Consider the following 19,790-nt stretch of genomic DNA (forward strand, 5'->3'; position numbering starts at 1 on the left):
CTCTTTTTTTTTTTTTAAAGAAAGTAGAAAAAAGAGTTGGGCCAGGGAATGGTTGGTTCACTGCTTGTGTACATGCATGAGACCCTGAGTTCAGTCTCCAGCACCACATTAAAAACAAAAACAGGGAGTTTGGCGGTAGTGCAGCGGGTTAAGCGCACATGGTGCGAAGAACAAGGACCAGTGTAAGGATCCCAGTTTGAGCCCCTGGCTCCCCATCTGCAAGGGAGTCGCTTTACAAGTAACGAAGCAGATATGCAGGTATCTATCTTTCGATCCCCATCCTGTCTTCCCCTCATCTCTCCATTTCTCTCTGTCCTATGATGTCCAACAATGAAGACATCAATAACAACAACAACAATAATAACTACCACAACAATGAAACAACAAGGGCAACAAAAGGGAGGAAAAAGCAAAAAATTTAAAAAAAAAGACTTACTATGGTAAAGAAATGCCATTCCAATTGCCGCAACCCATATCATATTCAAAGATCTCTATTTATTAGGTTCAGATGTTGCTTCTTATGGTTTCTTTCTTTCCCGTACCTGTCGTAATTTAATTTTAAAAAGGGTGGCTTAGAGGCCGTGTTGTAACTAAAGACTTAAAAGGGGCTTAGGATTTCAGTGCTTAAGGATTCAGTGGGGAGCTGAGAACAGGTTTAAACAATAGAAGGTTTTATTAGGGTGAAACGGGTAAAAGGCAAAATAAGCAATTCTCATCAGGGGTTAAGAATATGCTAGGTCCATAAAGTCTGAGTATAGTTAACAAAAGTTTAATTCCATAAGACAAACAATTATACGTTGAGGTATAAGTTGCTCATGGCTGTAGGGGAGTTTTAAGAGTTTACCGGCTAGCAGAGTCACACGTGTTTAGTTCCCAGGAGAAGTAGCCATGGCTGGCAGATACCTGGAGCACCTCCACCGAGATGCTTCTGACCAGAAGAAGCAGCAGCCAAAAGGAGACAGCTGCTCCAAGTCCCTGTTTTGTTTTGTTTTTAATAAAAAGGAAACTGACAAAACCACAGGATAAGAGGGGTACAACTCCACACAATTCCCACCACCAGAACTCCGTATCCCATACCCTCCCCTGATAGCTTTCCTATTCTTTAACCCTCTGGGAGTACAGACCCAGAGTCATTGTGGGATGCAGAAGGTAGAAGGTCTGGCTTCTGTAATTGCTTCCCCACTGAACATGGGCATTGACAGGCAGATCCATACACCCAGCCTGCCTCTATCTTTCTCTAATTGGGCACGGTTCTAAGGAATTGGAGCTCCAGGACACATTGGTGGGTTGTCTGTCCAGGGAAGTCTGGTCAGCATCATGCTAGCATCTGGAACCTGGTGGCTGAAAAGAGAGTTAACATACAAAGCCAAACAAATTGTTGACTAATCATGAACCTAAAGGCTGGAGTAGTGCAGATTAAGAGTGGCTCTTGGTCAAAAAGAGAAAAGGAATGGTCACAGAACAAACACAGCAGATAGCAGAACTGTCATAGATCACTTGCAATGGTTATAATTAAGACTCACAGCCTTGTTCCATCCACTCAATAGATGGCAGTCACCCAAAACTCTTGAAGAATCTTCTTGAAGCTTCTGGGCTGTCTGGCTGCCTTCCAGGCAACATATAGGGCCAGAGCTGCTTCTCATTGACAAGTGTGGGAAACAGAGGAGGCGAGGACACAAAGGCTTCTGGCTCTCCGTGTCATGAAGTGCCAGACGGGGTATCCCCAGTGATTAGTGTCTGGGGAGGGTTGATGTTTCCAAAGAACCAAGGAGTTTGGGAGAGGAGTCTTTGTACTCAGTGCTAATAAGAAGGGGGTAGGAGTGTCTTCAGAGTGGTGTCATTTACCATAAGGCATTTAAAACCTCTTCTCCTTAGGCAGTTGTTGACACAGTAAAACTTAATAACAACTTTTACAGCTGATAAGGGGTTAAACAGGGTGTCAGTCAATAAGAAACACTAAAAGAGAAATTGTCAAGGACCTGGGTGGTGGCACACCTGGCAGAGTGCACCTGTTATTATGCACAAGGACCCCAGTTTAAGCCCCCAGTCCCCACCTGCAGGGGGCAAGCTTTCTGCGCAGTGAAGCAGTACTTCAGCTATTTCTCTTTGTCTCCCTCTCCCCTCTCAATTTCTCTCTGTCTCTATGAGAGAGGGAGAGAGAGAGAGAGAATGGTTACTGGGAGCAATGGATTCATTTTGCAGGCAATAAAGGGAAAGAAAGAAATTCTGCAAAATAAGTTATTGGGTTTTATTGGAATCTAAAGGAAGCATCCAGCACTGGCTTGTCTTTACCAGAGCATTTTTGTTTTTTATAAACAGAGTGCCTTTTTCATGAAAAGGACTTGAGTGAAAGAAAGTTTAACACCTGTGACTAATACTCTGAAGGTGAAGTAATCAGTGATGAATTTGTGAAAATTTGTTTGCAGCCTCATAAAATTCTTGGATGCCTGTCACAAATATCCTCTGAAAACTATTTAAGAACAGCAGCATGCTTCTGGGTTACTAGCTAACATGTGAATTATTCCCTTTGCTCTGCTTCCTCCCAGGAAGGACTACTCTGGAGAATACACCATCTACCTGATCCCTTGTACGGTGCAGCCCACACAGCCATGGGTGGATCCAGGAGAGAAACCTTTGGCCTGCACTGCACATGCCCCAGAAAGGTAGGAAGACTCAGACTCTCAGCATTTGGAAATTTGTCAACTCAGTAAAAAGTGTATGTAATTCAGAGTCAAATTCCTTTTACTTTCGTTCCCCGATGTACTTAGTAACCGACATACTTTTCCAGCTGAAGTCAGACAAAACAGCAGTTCACCATCTTGTTCCTGCTTTCAAATTCCACATAAGTGTCCTTTTCGAGGTTTATTTTGTACCATAGGTCTATAAATGTACTTTTCATTGACGATTTTGCTGTTTAAAATTACTGCCAGGCACAGTGTAGTGCTGTCCAGTGTACTTAAGCACAAGAAGACAAGAGTGTCTCCTAGTATGGCAGAGAAACTCATTCAGCAGGACTTCCAGTGCTGGTTAATTCTATGCTAATGAATCAGCAGCATATATCAGAGAAGGTGTCTCTAGATGGATGTGTGCGTTAAGCAAGGTTATATGCTGAACATTTCATGAGAACTGCAGGACCTCTACCCAGTGTTTCCTCTAGAAAAACAGGCTCAGCATTTGCTAAGTTGGTGTTCCTTGTGACTTTACAGAGCACAACTGTCCATCAGCCCATACCTGCCTCGGGCCTGAACTTTGCTATCTCAGTGTCCATTCATTCAACCAGCATTGACTTGAGTCTTTTCATGGTGATTAGAGCAGAGGATTAAAAATAACCTTGGTTCTCAAGCAGCAGCTTATATAGTCTGCTGCCTCCTTCCTAGGAACTGAGCCACATGAATTGAAACCATTTCTAAGATATTGAAGATAGAATTTGCTGATGTCACTAAAACAAGATAAATTGGAATGTGACTTACAAATTAAATGACTGAAAATTGGCAACCTGGAGGTCATTAGTGGTTTGGCAAAGGCAAGACTCATGGACTTGGGCAAGGGGGTAAAATGGCACTGGAGTGGGCTCCGGAGAGAGAGAGATGTGAGAAGAAGAAACAAGAAGAAACTGTACTTAGGGGGGTTTCTCACAAAAGAATCAGAGGAAAGGGACAATGGCTGTAAACAGATACTGTGTTTCAGGGTACAGAATATTTCAGAATGTTTATACACTGGTGAGAATAACCCCTATTTGTCAATTAGAAGAATTTTGATAATGTGACCACCAAGTCCCCAAGAAGAGAGGGGAATGGGGGTTCCCCCTTAGCTTGAAGGATTGAGAAAGGCAGGCAGAGTCTATATTATAGGTGAAGTCAATATACATTTGGAAGAGCTCATGAAATAGCTCACTTGGACAGTGTGTTGCCTTGCCATGCATATGACCCAGGTTCAAGCCCAACCCCCACTGCATTGAAGGAAGCTTTGGCCTTTGGTCTCTTTCCTACTCTCTCCTTTCTCTCCCCCCTCCCTTTTTGTCTTTATTTCTAAGAGGGGAAGAGAAAATCAGTACTTGGAAAAAAGGATGAGAAAGTAGACATCTGTCTGAGTCTGTTTCCTCTGTGGTGTGAAAAGCCAAGCAGTAGCTAAAAATGAGGCGTCTTGAGATTTGAAAGGAGAAAAGTCAGTGAAGGAGACTGTTGGGGATTAGAGACAGCAGCAGATCAGAGAGTGTCCCAGCTCCAGCTGAGTTCCTTTTGCTATTATATTATTGATGTAAATGAAATTATGTGTGTTTACAGTATACACGTTGAGCAGCCAAGAAAGAGGCTCAGCCATTGAGAACATTCTTCACATGTGTGAGACCTGGGCTTGATCCTGAGCACTTTGTAAAATGGTAGAGCTGTGCTCTGTGCTCTTGCTTTCTTTCAAAAAATAAATAAAAGGAATACGTTTTTAAAAGGTTTTGTTTACTTATAAGAGAAATAGGAAGAAAGGAAGGAAGGAAGGAAGGAAGGAAGGAAGAAAGAAAGAAAGAAAGAAAGAAAGAAAGAAAGAAAGAGAGAAAGAAAGAAAACCAAAGCATCCAGATATGTGTCCTCATACATGTGCCTGAATTTGGGACCTTATGCTCAAGAGTCCAGTGCTGTATCTACTGCACCACCTCCCGAAGCACAGGAATAAAATGTTTAAGTGGAGTAGACCCTTTGGTAAATGCCAATACATCCTTACACTCAAGATACACACCACAATTAAAATAGTCAAAAGAGCTATTTTCTTGTGCAGCTGTGTAATCCCCCCAGCCACCTCTGTCCCCAAGTATCTGCTGATTCGTTTTCCATAGCCATAGATTGCCTTGCATTTTCTCAGAATGGGTATAAGTGACCTTGTGCAGTTCACAGTATCTGGTGTATTTTGCTCAGCTTGGTTATTTTGACCCATCTGTGTGTTTGTGAGTGGCAGTAGTCTGTTCTGTTACTGGTGAGTTACAGTCTGTGATAAAGGGACACTGCAGTTTGGTATCAGTTCATCACTTACTGGTACTTTGTGTGATTTCCAGGTTTGGGCTGTAGCAGGTCAAGCTCCAGTGAGCTTATATGTAAACCTTTATGTGAGCATATGCTTTCTACTTTCTTGTGTAAATACCTAGGAATAGAATAATCTTGCAATATATCAGAGCAAACAAAAAAAATTTTTTTGAATAATGGCACTACAATACATTAAATCCATAATATCAATAAATGTCAATGGCTTAAACTCACCCATCAAAAGGCACAGAGTGGGGGGATGGATCAGAAAACATAACCCAACCATATGCTACTTGCAAGAATCCCATCTGTCACAACAAGATAAACACAGACTTAAAGTGAAAGGATGGAAAACTATCATACAGGCTAACAGACCACAAAAAAAGGGCAGGAACAGCCATTCTCATCTCAGACACAATAGATTTTAAATTAAATAAAGTAATAAAAGATAGGCAAGGACATTACATAATTATTAGAGGATCAATCAGCTGAGAAGACTTAACAATTATTAACATCTATGCACCCAATGAGGGACCATCTAAATACATCAAGCACCTACTGAAAGAATTTCAAAAATACATAAATAGTAATACAATAATAGTGGGAGACTTCAATACCCCACTCTCACACTTAGATCAACAAAGCAGAGAATCAACAAAGATACAAGAGAATTGAATGAAGAGATTGACAGACTAGACCTCTTGGACATTTTCAGAGTCCTTCACCCCAAAAAACTAGAATACACCTTCTTTTCAAATCCACATAACACATACTCAAGGATAGACCACATGTTAGGCCACAAAGACAGCATCAATAAATTCAAGAGCATCGAAATCATCCCAAGTATCTTCTCAGGAATAGAATATCTGGGTCCTAGGTAAATAGCTAGGAATAGGATATATATATACATATATATGTACATATATATGGGGGGGAGAGAGAGAGATGGGGGGAGGGGGACCAGAGCACTGACCAGGGTCCAGCTTTACAAACAGTGAAGCAGGACTGCAGGTCTCTCTCTCTCTCTCCTCTCTCTCTTTCTTTCTATCTCCCCCTCCCCCCATCCCTTTGTTTCCATATAATAAAGATTTAAAAAAGAAAGTTTTCTGCATAATCATTATATTACTTCCCCAGCCCCATGATATATACTTCCTTTTAAAAATTATTTATTTATTGGATAGAGACAGCCAGAAATTGAGAGGGAAGGGGGGGAGAGAGAGAGAGACAGAGAGACACCTGCAGCCCTGCTTTACCACTCAAAAAGCTTTCCCCCTGCAGGTGGGGACCAGGGGCTCAAACTCAAGTCCTTGAATATTATACCATGTGTGCTCAACCAGGTACACCAGCACCTGCCCCCCCCATGATATATTTTTCTATGCAAAAAATGCATCATGACTTTTCCAGCAACCCACTATGTGTGTACATCCCCATTGTAGGTATGGATGTTCTGGTTCTTCTCCGTTGTGATAAACATGGTCAGAGAGGAGCGACTAGAGTATTAAATGGTCCATCATGTGGATGCTGAAGTTACCAAGATCAATAGTAGGAGCAATGCTGGGAGCACTGCAGTCAGCCAGGTCGGGGAGAGGTCTCCAGGAGGGTGGCAGCTGACCACAGCACCAGAGGACAAATAATCTGATGAGATATGTTGGGGAAGTTTTATTCTGCTATTAAAATTTAAATGATGAAATATTTTAGATATTCAGAATACCATAAATAGAAAGAAAGTATATAAAACCTCAAGAAAGAGAATATTACTTCATTTGAACTGTAACTGCCATGACTTAAGCATCCCTTGGCCTGTGGTACTGATGAGAAAATGAATAATAATAACTAGCAGTAATATTAATGGCCATATGCCAGGTGCATATTATGGAGGTGGGAGGGTCTACATGAAGCTTTATTTTTATTTTTATGTATTTATTTATTTATTCCCTTTTGTTGCCCTTGTTGTCTTTTTATTGTTGTAGTTATTGATGTTATCGTTGTTGGATAGGACAAATAGAAATGGAGAAAGGAGGGGAAGACAGAGAGGGGGAGAGAAAGATAGACACCTGCAGACCTGCTTCACCACTTGTGAAGTAACCCCCTTGCAGGTGGAGAGCCGAGGGTTTGAACCAGGATCCTTACACCGGTCCTTGCGCCTTGCACCACCTGCGCTTAACCTGCTGCGCTATCATCGACTCCTCTACACGAAGCTTTTAACAATTCATTTTCACTTCAGTGGTTCCTCACATGATTTGGAGCTGCTAATCTCCATTTCTTTCTAATTAATGAAACTGGGAGTCAAAGACAAAAGAGAGAGTGGAACTGGTCTGTGCCTCAGCACCCTCAGCAGCACTCCCCACTGAGCCCGCCTCCACGCTGAGGTCACCACTGAGGCTGCTGCTGGTCATCCTTTGTCTTGGTTTCATCTCTCCTTGCATATTTCATTCTGCATGACTTTCCACATTTCTGACTTAACTTGCACACTGCACGAAATCTCTCTGCAGCTTCTCTTCCTCTCCTGAATCACTCACTGATTCATGAGTGAATCAATGTTTGTGTTGATGTACGTAGCTGATTTATTTCTCACTTCTTTAGGGTGGTCATTGAAAGAATGTGCCACAGCTTATTTGTCTATTCGCTTTGGCTTATAATTTCAGATTCTCTCAACTACAAAGAATACTATGTGAATCTCTTAAGGCTCTTCTATAAAGGAACAGTTTCTCCAGGGTGGTTGCTGGATAATTTGTGTTTGTTTGTTTGTTTGTTTTTATGATTATTATTGCCACCAGGGTTATGGTTTGGGACTTGGTGCCAGCACTACAAATTCACTGCTCCTGGTGGCCATTTTTTTTCCTTTCTAATTTGTTTTTTATTATTATTAGATAGGAAAAAGAGAAGTTGAGAGGGGAGGGAAAGGAAGGAAGGAAAAAAAAGATAGAAGGTAGGAAGGAAGGAAGGAAGGAAGGAAAAAAGAGATAGAAGGTAGGAAGGAAGGAAGGAAGGAAAGAAAGAAAGAAAGAAAGAAAGAAAGAAAGAAAGAAAGAAAGAAAGAAAGGAGGGAGGGAAGAAAAGGGGGCCTGGGTTAAGCACATATGGTACAAAGCCCAAGGACCGGTGTAAGGATCCCGGTTCAGTGTAAGGATCCTGGTTCGAGCCCCCAGCTCCCCACCTACAGGGAGGTCGCTCACAAGCGGTCAAGCAGGTCTGCAGGTGTCTATCTTTCTCTCTCCCTCTCTGTCTGCCTCTCCTCTCCCCATTTCTCTCTATCCTATCCAACAACAATAGCAGTGGCAACAATAACAGCAACAGCAAGGGCAACAAAATGGGAAAAGTAGCCTTCAGGAGCAGTGGATTCATAGTGCAGGCATGGAGCCCCAGTGATAACCCAGGAGGAAAATAAAAAAAGAAGAGAGGAGAGGAGAGGAGAGGAGAGGAGAGGAGAGGAGAGGAGAGGAGAGGAGAGGAGAGGAGAGGAGAGGAGAGGAGAGGAGAGGAGAGGAAGAGACATACCTGAAGACCTGCTTCTTCACTTGTGAAGCAACACCCTGTCCTTGTGCTTGTTAGCATGTGTGCTTTACTGGGAGTGCCTCCACCCAGCCCCCTGTGTTTTTTCTTAATTTTTATTAGTGATTTATTAACAAGATTGTAAGATAACAGGTATAATTCCATACAGTTCCCACCATCAGAGTTTCATGTCCCATCCCCTTTATTGGAAACTTCTCTATTCTTTATCCCTCTGGGAATATAAACCAAAATTCTTTATGGGGTACAGAAGGTGGAAGGTCTGGCTTCTATAATTGCTTCTCTCCTGGACAAGGATGTTAGCAGATCAATCCATACCTTCAACCTGTATGGGGTATCTTTCCTTTATGGGATTGGGCTCTGGAGAGGTGAGACTTCAGGACACATTGGTGAGGTTGTCTGTCCAGGGAAGTCAGGATGGAATTGTAGTAGTGTCTGGATAGTTTTTAAGAGGAAAGTGGAACAGATTGAAGGCATAAAGAGAACAACAGTAAGACACCAACTATCTTTAGGCCCAGTGTTGTGTGGGTGGGAAGGCTGCAGAGGGAGAGAATAATACTAAGAATACCAAAGCCTCTGAGTTGGATGTGTTTACCTTGCATCAAAAAAGCCATTATCTGTGGACTCCTCACCACCCCCAGGGTGACTTTCTCCTAAGCCCATCCTTGCATTTGATCATCTAGATAACTCAGTTTGGGTACACTGGAACACACACACACACACACACACACACACACCATCAGGATTGACTCAGAATCCAGAAGACTTGATATAAAAGAATTATGGTCCATCCTATGCCTATTTGTGAGAGGTTTTTCATATATTATGCACTACAAATAATAATCATCATCACCTCAAGTCCATTATTCACTATATTTCACCAATAAATATTTGTAGAGTGTTTTGTATGCTAAGTACTTTGTGGGCTCTCGTAGTACCAGTGTCAGAAAGAAAAATCTATTTTCCTCAGTCAGATAAATGAACTCTTTTTTTATTTTTATTTTTTTGAGAGAGATGCAAAGAGAGAGACACACACAGAGAGAAACCAAATGAATTCTTGATATGTCTAATGGTTACATCAAAACAGGTGAAGCAGGATCATTGCTGACTTGTACAGATGTTTTTTCTGTGCCTCACATTCTGTCTATTCCCCAACCCTTGAAAATCTCCCCTGAAACACTTTCAATTAAAAGTAAGGAATAGTCAAGTGGGATAGAGAATGGGAAAGCTATCAGGGGAGGGGGTGGGATATGGAGATTGGGTGGTGGGAATTGTGTGGAGTTATACCTCTCCTACCCTATGGTTTTGTTAATTTATCCTTTCTTAAATAATAAAAAAAAAAAAAGGTCTCTTCTTATGTGGAGAGGTAACTAAATGAGCTGACTCTTGGAAGCATCTAAGAATGGGAATCAGAAATTACAGAAGCCAGACCTTCCACCTTCTACACCCCATAATGACCCTGCATCCATACTCCCAGAGACATAAAGAAAAGCTCTCAGGGGAGTGGTTGGGATAGGGAATTCTGGTTGTGGGAATTGTGTGGAGTTGTACCTCTCTTACCCTATGGTTTTTGTCAATGTTTCCTTTTTATAAATAAAAATAAAAAAGAAGAAAATAGAAAAAAAAGAATGGAAATCGACCATAAGATTACAGTGTTGGAAGTTTCTGCCTCACCCCATCCCTAACTTCAGGGTGTAATGAAGCTTTCTTGCAGATTAAGTTTATCCCTAATGGCCAGTGACTTGATCCATCATTGCCTGTGTAATGGAACCTCCATAAAAATAAGTGCACATATGAGGCAGACATTGCAACAAAAACCGTTAAGTGAAGAAAAGCCTAACACATTTAATATCTGACTTTGACAAAAAAAAATTTTTTTCAATCCCTGAACTATTCTGAGAGCTCATTAGAAAGAAATTTAGAGAACCAAAGTCATTGTTACTAATAGAACAAATATAGTGTTCTTTAAATTAGAAACTTAGTAAATTTTAAGAATACTATATATTAAAAATGCTCTAGGGGTTTAAACCCATCAAAAAGTTAATACTAAAACAAAAACAAATATTTTCCTTCCAATAAACTTCTTTATTATAAAAAATTTTTAAAGTAAGTACAGGGGGCTGGGCGACAGTGCACCAGGTTAAGCGCACGTACGGTATAGCACAAGGACTCATCCAAGAATCCAGTTTGAGCCCCTGTCTCCCCACCTGCAGGGGGGGTCGCTTCACAATCGGTGAAGCAGATCTGCAGGTGTCTTTCTCTCCCCTTCTCTGTCTTCCCCTCCTCTCTCAATTTCTCTCTGTCCTATCCAATAAAACGGAGGGGGGGGGGGCGAGGAATAGTTTCCAGAGCAGTGGATTCATAGTGCCAGCACCAAGCCCCAGCGATAACCCTGGAGGTAATAATAATAATAATAAATAATAATAATAATAATTACATATAATAAGTAAATAGAGGATGGGGGATTAGAGAGCTTACAGGTTAGGGATCCAGAAAACCTCCACTCCATGTGTCACTGTGCTGGCCCCAAGCTTCATGGAATCAGGGGCTTCTCTGTTTAAAACCTCATCCACAGTCTCTGACCCTTTATCTGTTTATTTGTATCCTTAGTGTTCTTTTTTAATAAATGGGTGATCTAGAAAAGAAACAGGTTTCCTGAGTTCTGTGAATCACTCTAGCAAATTGATCAAACTGAGGAGCATTGGAGACCCCTGAATCATGCCTTTTACTTACTGATACACTTTCTGCTACTCTGTTTTCTTAGTTACTGAGAAGCTATGTATATAAAAAAAGAATGCTGACCACCTACAGTCAATCATATTCCCCTCTGGCTATAGTTCCTGTTCTCTGATGAGCATCTGGTGAATAACATCAGTTTATAAGCAGTTGGATCAATAGTTCACACCTTCCCTCCAAGGCAAAAAAGACTTAGAGCTGCCTAATATGTCAACACTGATGCCCCTCACAGACCATGGAATGCATGATATTGGCATGATGTATACCTATTGCACAGCCAGACGGCTACATGAGTGTGCTCTAGTGATTGAGCACTAACCATTCTAATTTGTGTAACCCTGAAGAAATACTTTTGATGTCCCTTGTTCCATGCTCTGATATAATGCAGACTTTTATTAATAAATATCAAAAGAGAAGTCTGTTTGTGGTCACACTCAGCAAACATACTGGTGTGTCTACTTTCCAGACTATTCTTAGACTTGCTGGTATAAGTGTTAATCTTTTTAATCCTGGAACATGTTGGAACCGAACATCCTAGCAGCAGCTAAGTCTGCCACAGAGAAGAGGATCCTGGGAGCCTCTGATCTACAGTCAGTCGATAAAAAGCACAGGTACCAACTAGGCTTGTGGCTGATACCTGAAGTCTGATAGGTGAGGAGGGTCACGGGAACTTCTGACCTATGGCTACTTGGTCAGAAACACAAGTGAGAGTCTGGGCTTGGAACTTGTGTCTGAAATAAGCAAGTTTTAGGAGACTGAACCCTTAAACTGTGTCGTCTTCCTACTTATGTCAGAATTGAATGAAATTCTGAGATACCTTGCTTGTGTCCCAAGAACTACCTGTTGGTGTGGAGAAGGTTTAACACTCACCCATATTAAAATGCAACCTAGGCACCCACTCAAGGAGACATATATTCTGCTGTTTCGTTCGCAAATGAATTTTCGCTACTTGAGCCATGGTGATCATGTAATGACATTCTGAATCTTTGTTGAAAAAAGTGACTCCTGGGATCAGAGAGATAGCTCACTGGGGAAGACATCTGACTTTCCATGTGCGTAATCTGGGTGCGAACTCCAGGACCACACGGGAAGGCATTTGGGGAATCTGGTGCTGTGTTGTCTTTCCCTCTCTGCCTCTCAACCTGAAGGACAGTGAGATCATTCATGTGCAACATTCCTGCTCAGTAGGGGAAAAAGCAGAGTCCTGAGTACACAGAGAATATGAAATAAATACTAGGCCAAGAGGCCTAGAGAAGGTCAGTCTGTCTGGGAGAGCCTTTCCCTGGCCAAGGTAGAGAAGGAAAGAGCAGATTCAAAAGATGGAGAAAGAACCCGAAGGAGGTTACAAGATGGGGCAAGGAAAGAGTACAGTCTAGATGTCTTGAAGAGAAATAAAGAGAGCAAGAGGGAAGGAGGGAGGGAGAGAGAGAAGGAAGGAAGAAAGAAGGAGGAGGAGCACGAAGTGGGGGAGGAAGAAGAAAACAAACTGACTGACCTGTGTCTTGTAGCTTGAAGGGTATGCAAACCTCTTCCTCAGAGCGGCTACATTATTAGATTCTAATCCCGCTGGACTAACACAGAACCTTACTGGCAAGCACCCCAGACCCTGGGCTAAGTAGAGTTGCTCAGTAGAGCCTGTGTAGAGGAGTCCTCTGCCATCTATCTATATGTTATACTTCTGATGACACTTCTCCATCATTTTCTGTTTGTGCACTGTATGATCATTGTATGTTGCTCTACTGAGCATGCCCACCATTCCCCATTATTAAAATGCATTTTCCCTGGGGAGGGGGGAGAGAGTAAGGTATAGGTTAATTAAGTTTTAATCCAGTTGAAAAAGTCAGTCTTGAATCACGTGATTTGAGAAGGAGAGGTGTAGTCAAGGCATAGCAGAGAGCCCTGTAGCAATCAAACTGCAACTCTGGGGATCTTGACAATCAGTGGGCCCAGAAAAGCAAAGAACCTTGAAGCATTCTAAAGATGAAGTGGCTTGTACCTGTTCAGAAGGACAGATTAACCTCATAATGACCCAAACTTTTAAAATCCTTCTCCTCCACACAGTTCTTGATTCTGAAATTATTTAGAACCTACCATAAAGGACTGTTCAGAATCCTGAGAAGGATGGGGAGGGAATGACACTTGCCAAGTTGGCCCGGCCTCAGTCAGTCTTGTTCTTCCTCCTCCATCTAGATTCCTGATACCCATCGCCTTCCAACAGACCAACCGCCCAGTGCCCGTGGTCTATTCACTCAATACTGAATTCCAGCTCTGCAACAACGAGAAGGTGTTCCTAATGGATCCCAACACCTCTGACATGTCACTGGCAGAAATGGACTATAAAGGCGCCTTTTCAAAAGGTAAGTTATTTCAGCCTTCACCTGTAGTGTCAGAGAACTATTTTGGGTAAGTTCCCAGGTTGTCCCAGCCTCCCTCTGCATATCAACTTTCAGTCAACACCCTAGTGGAGACTTACTTCTCCACAGTTGGTTTGTTCAAGGGACAGACCTATATTCTCCCTTGAGACCCGGGGCATCATTGTGAGTGACAGTGTGATGCAATGGGAAAGCTCTGGCCTGAGTTGGTGAGGCTGGAATTTCCCACCAATCAGCACACACCCTCTAACTCTGGATGAAGTGTTTAATCTCTCAGTTCCTTGGAATCACAAAGATATATGTAGTTTCCGTCAGGATTTCTCTGTTTAAGATGGTCCCTCTGCTTCTTTGTACCCTCAATGTGTATCAGTTGTGTTTTAAAATCTCCATTTTTCTTTCTCATTTAAGTTTTTTTGAATGGTGCTGTTCTCAGAGAAGCTTTTCTTGACCCTACCAAGCAATCTAATGTAGGCCTTCATTATATTTCTTTTTCATGTAAACTGTTGATTTTCTGCAATACCACATCTATTTTATTTTATAGATCCCTTTACTTATCTATTGCCTATTTCTATCACCATACCAGAAGTTCCTTAAGAACAGAGTTGTGATCAAATTTTATCCCTGAACATCAGTGCTTAAGTACTCATTAAATGTTTGCTAAGTGAATAAAAGTACTGGTTATCTGCCTTTCCTCTAAATTCTCCTTTCTGCCTTTTTTTTTTCTTATTTTTAGTCTTCTCGTAACTGAGTCTTTTCCCTTCATCCCAACAATAGTGCCCAAGTCTTGTTAAGAGCAACAACAAAAAAGAGTCCCTGACTCTACCTCAAAATTCAGCCCTGTTTCTCCTTTTCTTTTCTCTGAGGAACTTCCTTTTGACAGGGTGAACACATACTGCCTTGTGTGGTCTCTCTTCACAGCTCTGCCTCTAGTTGTCTGTGTCAGGCTGTTTGTTCTCTCCAGACTCAGAATGCTTTCTCTTGTCAATGATACCAACTTGTGGATTTTGGCCATTTTTTTCCTGTTTGGTTTTCTTTACTCTTGCCTCATTTACTCTGTCTTTTTAAATTTTTTAATTTGATTTAGTCTATTCAGTTTTGGATAGAGACAGAGATAAATGAAAGAGAAAGGAGAGCTAGAGAGATACCTGGAGCCATGCTTCACCAGTTGTGAAGCTTTTCCCCTTCAGGTGAGGACCAGAGGCTTGAACCTGGGTCCTTGCACATTGTAACAGGTGCACTATACCAGATGTGCCACCAAACAGCCCCTACTCAATCTTGCCTGACCTCTTTCCACTTTCCCATCCTGGCTCTCTGTCCTCTTTCCATGCCTTTGTCCTCAGTCCCAAGCCTGGCTCTTTCTGTCCTCCATCCATATCTGCCCCTAATTATCCCCAGGGCATGGCCTGTTCCTTCACTCTGAGCTGCCTGTACTTGTGCTGATCCACAAGCTTTCCATAAAATCTGATCCAGTCCCTGACCACTCCTGAGTCTTGTGGCCACATGAAGATAAAGAAGTTCTGACTCTCTCTAAGTGGATGTTCTTCAGACACCTAGCATTATTTCTCTCTAAACATGCTCACATCAGTGTTTTCTGTAGTCTGTTACCACACTCCAAGTGAACCCCCCGTCAGACCCCAAGGGTTATCCTCAACTTCCCCTTTGCCTCCTACATTCTTATCATCAAGGTGAATAGAATCCATCCCCTAGGGAGTCGGATGGTAGTGCAGCGGTTTAAACGCATATGGCACAAAGTGCAAGGCCAACTTAAGGATCCTGGTTCAAGCCCCCGGCTCCCCATCTGCAGGGGAGTCACTTCACAGTCAGTGAAGCAGGTCTGTAGGTGTCTATCTTTCTCTCCCCCTCTCTGTCTTCCTCTCCTCTCTCCATTTCTCTCTGTCCTATCTAACAACGACGACATCAATAACTACAACAATAATAACTACAACAACAATTAGAAAACAAGGATAGCAAAAGGGAAAATAAATAAATAAAAAGAAAAAAAAAGAATCCATCCCCTAGGCATGTCTTGAGTTAATTCACTTGACTCTCAGCTATATTTTTTATTTGTGATTATAAGATTATGGTGTATAGTTCCACACCACACCGACCCCCAAGGTTCTGTATCCTCACCTCCTAACTCTCAAAGATAACCAACATAGTTCTCATAAGTCTTAGAAACTTGTCTCTCAGTAGAGCAATACTGTTGCCCCCTGCCTGTCCTCTATAGCTCTACTCTGTTTGTCATTACTCCATTCTCCATGTTTCTGAAACCCAGGTGTGTTGCTGTTAGGCTAGTTTAAAATCAGTCGAAAACCTTTTGATGTTTTCTGTTACTAACTTGCTTAAGTCCAAAATGCTAGGCACTATTAGTCTGCCTTCCCAAGAGTCTGTCCTTACAGGGCTTTTACACACCTTCCACTCTGCTCACAGGGACTTTGTGCCTCTTGGTAGATGATCTGGGTGAGCAATTGGAACCAGATGGACTTGTGCTCAGATCGCCCCAACCACCCACTCACTACCCATGTCCGAGATAGGAGAACGGAGGAAGCCATTGAATCTCTCTTTCAGGCTCTTGGGAGCATTGCATCAGAGAGAATACACAAAGAGCCTGGCTCTGTAGAAAGCACTGAGGAAGCAGTAACTCCACCTGGACCAGTGTCCTGCCAGAATTCAGTATTTTGCATATAAACTGTCTTTTAAAAATATATATATTACTATTATTTATTTTTCCTTTTGTTGCCCTTGTTTTTTATTATTGTTGCTGATGTCATCATTGGGTAGGACAAAGAAATGGAAAGAGGAGAGGAAGACAGAGGGGGAGAGAAAGACAGATACCTGCAGACCTGCTTCACTGCCTGTGAAGTGACTCCCCTGCAGGTGAACCGGGATCCTTACGCTGGTCCTTACACTTTGCACCACGTGCACTTAACCCACTGAGCTACCACCCATCCCCCCAGATGTACTGTCTTTTGCCTACAATTCTCTCTCTGACTTCTTCTTCCCACGTCAACTACTCTAAAAAGTGCCTAGTCATGTTTCAAATATAATTTCTTTTCTAGTTCCTTTCATACCACCACCAGGCAGATTTCTGGATTCAGCAATATGTCCATTTAATATCCTATGGCTTCTTCAACAGTGCATTGCTGTGGTGGATCTTCAATGAATCTAAAACTCTGCACATACTAGCTTTGTGACCTTCAGCAAGTTACTGAGTCACTCAGTGCCCTGAGTTCCTGGTCTGCAAGATCACGTGTCTCCCATGAAAAGGGTTCAGTACAGTGTCCAGCTGACTGTCATGTCTGACAGACACAAGCTGCTATTCGCAGTTGCTTTGCTTTTATTTCTGTTCTCTCAGCTGCATCTCACTCACCTTTGTACCCTTTGCACACAGCAGTGTTCAGTATACCTTTAATACTTCATGTTTGTTGAATCAAGGAGTCAGTGAGTGAATAAATGAGTATTTCAGGGACATGTGGAGTCATAGAGTGCTTCATTAAAAAGTACTTTTGCCTCAAAGGCAGCATGTTAAATTCTTTCCAACCTTGGCATTTCTTTCTCTTTCATCTTGAAGTCTGACCTAATTATTGCCTCTCTTATCTTTTCAGGTCAAATTCTTTATGGCCGAGTCCTTTGGAATCCAGAACAAAACCTGAATTCTGCTTACAAGCTACAGCTGGAGAAAGTCTATCTCTGTACTGGCAAGGACGGCTATGTGCCTTTCTTTGACCCCACGGGGACCATCTACAATGAGGGGCCTCAGTATGGATGCATTCAGCCAAATAAGCACCTGAAACACAGATTCCTGCTACTGGTATGATGATTGGTGATGATTCTTTGCTAAGTCAGCAGATTTCCTGACTGTGGGTTTTACCTAAGGCAGATCACAACCACTCTGGATGATTTTCTTTTCTTTTTTTTCCCCCCATTGTTGTTTGTTGTTGCCCCAGTTGTCCCTGGGGCTCAGTGCCTGCACAAGAATCCATCCAGTAGCTATCCCTTCCTTTTTTTTTTCTTTATTTGATAGGACAGAGAGAAACTGAAAGGGGAGAGAGAGATAGAAAAAGACAGAGAGAAAGGTAGATATCTGTAGACCTACTTTACCACATGTGAAGCGTCGCTCCTGCAGATAGGGGCTCAGGCTTGACGGGTCCGGTGTATATTTGTGCACTAACTAGCAAGAGAGATTCAGACTATATATTTGGCCAGGGATCAAACTCAGGTGCTTAAGTTTGAAAATCCTGTGCTCTTGCCATTATATCATCTTCCTGGCCATTCTTGATGGGTTTCCAGACATAGTTTTATTGTTGTTGCTTCTGATCCACTAAATGCTAATAAATTTTATGATGATCATGATGGTGAGTAATGAGATCAGCTATCATTGATGTCCCAGGAAAAAGACTTCTAGGTCACTGTTTCTCAGAATATGTTTCAGCACACCCCTGAATACTCCCACTGCTCTTTATGGGAGTCCTTAAAGTCAAAACTTCTTTCATGACAATATGATGATGCTTACTTTTCCATGAAGTTCTTCGCCAGCGAGGTTTATTGGTATCATTTCAAATTTCACATTGCAATTAAATCTTTAAAAAAAATACTGGTGGGGCCAGGCAGTAGCACAGCGGATTAAGCGCACATGGTGCAAAGCGCAAGGACCAGAGTAAGGATCTCGGTTCGAGCCTCCGGCTCCCCACCTACAGGGGAGTCGCTTCACAAAGCAGGTCTGCATGTGTTTGTCTTTCTCTTCTGTGTCTTCCCTTCCTCTCTCGATTTCTCTCTGTCCTATCCAACAACAACAACAGCAATAACAACAATAAACAACAAGGGCAACAAAAGGGAAAAAATGGTCTCCAGGAGCAGTGGATTTGTAGTGCAGGCACCAAGCCCCAGCAATAACCCTGGAGGCAAAAAAAAAAAAAATTACTGGTGGTGGCTCACCTCATTGAGTAGATGTGCAGAGACCTGAGTTCAATCCCCAAGTTCCTACCTACAGGAGGGAAGATTCATGAGCTGTGAAGCAGTGTTGAAGGACTCTCTCTCTCTCTCTCTCTATCTCTCTCTCTCCCTCTCTCAATTTTTCTGTCTCTATGCAAAAATAAATAAGTAAATGAACAATAAAAATGTTTCTTACCCAGGCTGGGAGCTGGCTCATCCAGTAAGACGTACTCTACTTTATGTGAAGACATGGGTTCAAATCCTGGTGCCACAGAGGTGCACCATGTATGAAGCACTTTGATGTCTCTTCACTCAGTGTCTCCCTTTCTCTCCCCCCCCCAAACTTAAAGAAAAATAGTCTTCCAAAATTGGTGTAATCATGCAGGCTCAAAGCCTCAGCATGCCAGAAAAAAAAAAAAAAAAAAAAACACTTACCAAGTTTTGATAAGAAGAGAACGCGTTTGGCAAAGGACAGCCCCTCAACATTAAGTTGGAGGACTCGAAGAGCAGGACCAACAGCTTGAAAGCTGTCAGGAGCTGCTTGTTGCTGGCTTTGAAAGTGACTGGGATCCATGTGGATTCAGTCGGCTAGGAAGGATCGTCAGTTTCCCCAATGAATGGGTACTCACGGGATGCACCACGGAAAGGTCGATCCAATGCATCCCGCAAGTTTTGATTAACTGTTAAAACAAGACTCTCTGAAAAGTCTGCTTAAATTTTCTTTCCTTCTCCAGCTACAAAGCTGTACGAGTCCCAGTTTTCATCATATATTTAAGCCATGCCACCACTGATAGGACACAGAAGCTAGGAAAGTCTGGCTCTTCTCTAGAGCTCTGCAAAAGTGGAAATGAGTGTTACCCCTCTTTTTGGAAGATGACAGTGAACATAGACTTCTTTCTTTAAATTTTATTATCTAAGTTAGTATATAGTGGGTTTTGGCATGTTATTTTACTTTATTTTAAAATATTTTCTTATTTATGTATCCCTTTTATTGCCATTGTTGTAGTTATTGTTATTGTTGTTGTTATTGATGTCATTGTTGGATAGGACAGAGAGAAATGGAGAGAGGAGGGGAAGACAGAGAGGGAGAGAGAGAGATAGACACCTGCAGACCTACTTCACCGCCTGTGAAACGACTCCCCTGCAGGTGGGGAGCCGGGTGCTCAGGCATGTTATTTTAAAAGGAAATTAATAAATATCTTAAGACTTTTTCACTTTGTATATAATTATA

The 19,790-nt window shown here is 42.1% G+C and overlaps 1 protein-coding gene across 4 annotated transcripts in view; it reads left to right on the forward strand.

Annotated features, from left to right (window-relative positions):
• The window catches only part of FRAS1 (Fraser extracellular matrix complex subunit 1), a 532,387-nt gene that overhangs the window by 505,830 nt on the left and 6,767 nt on the right, over positions 1-19,790 (forward strand). For all 4 annotated transcript variants that reach the window (XM_060187916.1, XM_060187915.1, XM_060187917.1 and 1 more), the window contains 3 exons: positions 2,547-2,663; positions 13,446-13,612; positions 17,233-17,438. In XM_060187916.1, coding sequence (XP_060043899.1) covers positions 2,547-2,663; positions 13,446-13,612; positions 17,233-17,438 — 490 coding nt within the window. The remainder of the gene's footprint in view (positions 1-2,546; positions 2,664-13,445; positions 13,613-17,232; positions 17,439-19,790) is intronic.

Source organism: Erinaceus europaeus, chromosome 3 (assembly GCF_950295315.1).
Source record: "Erinaceus europaeus chromosome 3, mEriEur2.1, whole genome shotgun sequence".
NCBI classification, from domain to species: Eukaryota; Metazoa; Chordata; class Mammalia; order Eulipotyphla; family Erinaceidae; genus Erinaceus; species Erinaceus europaeus.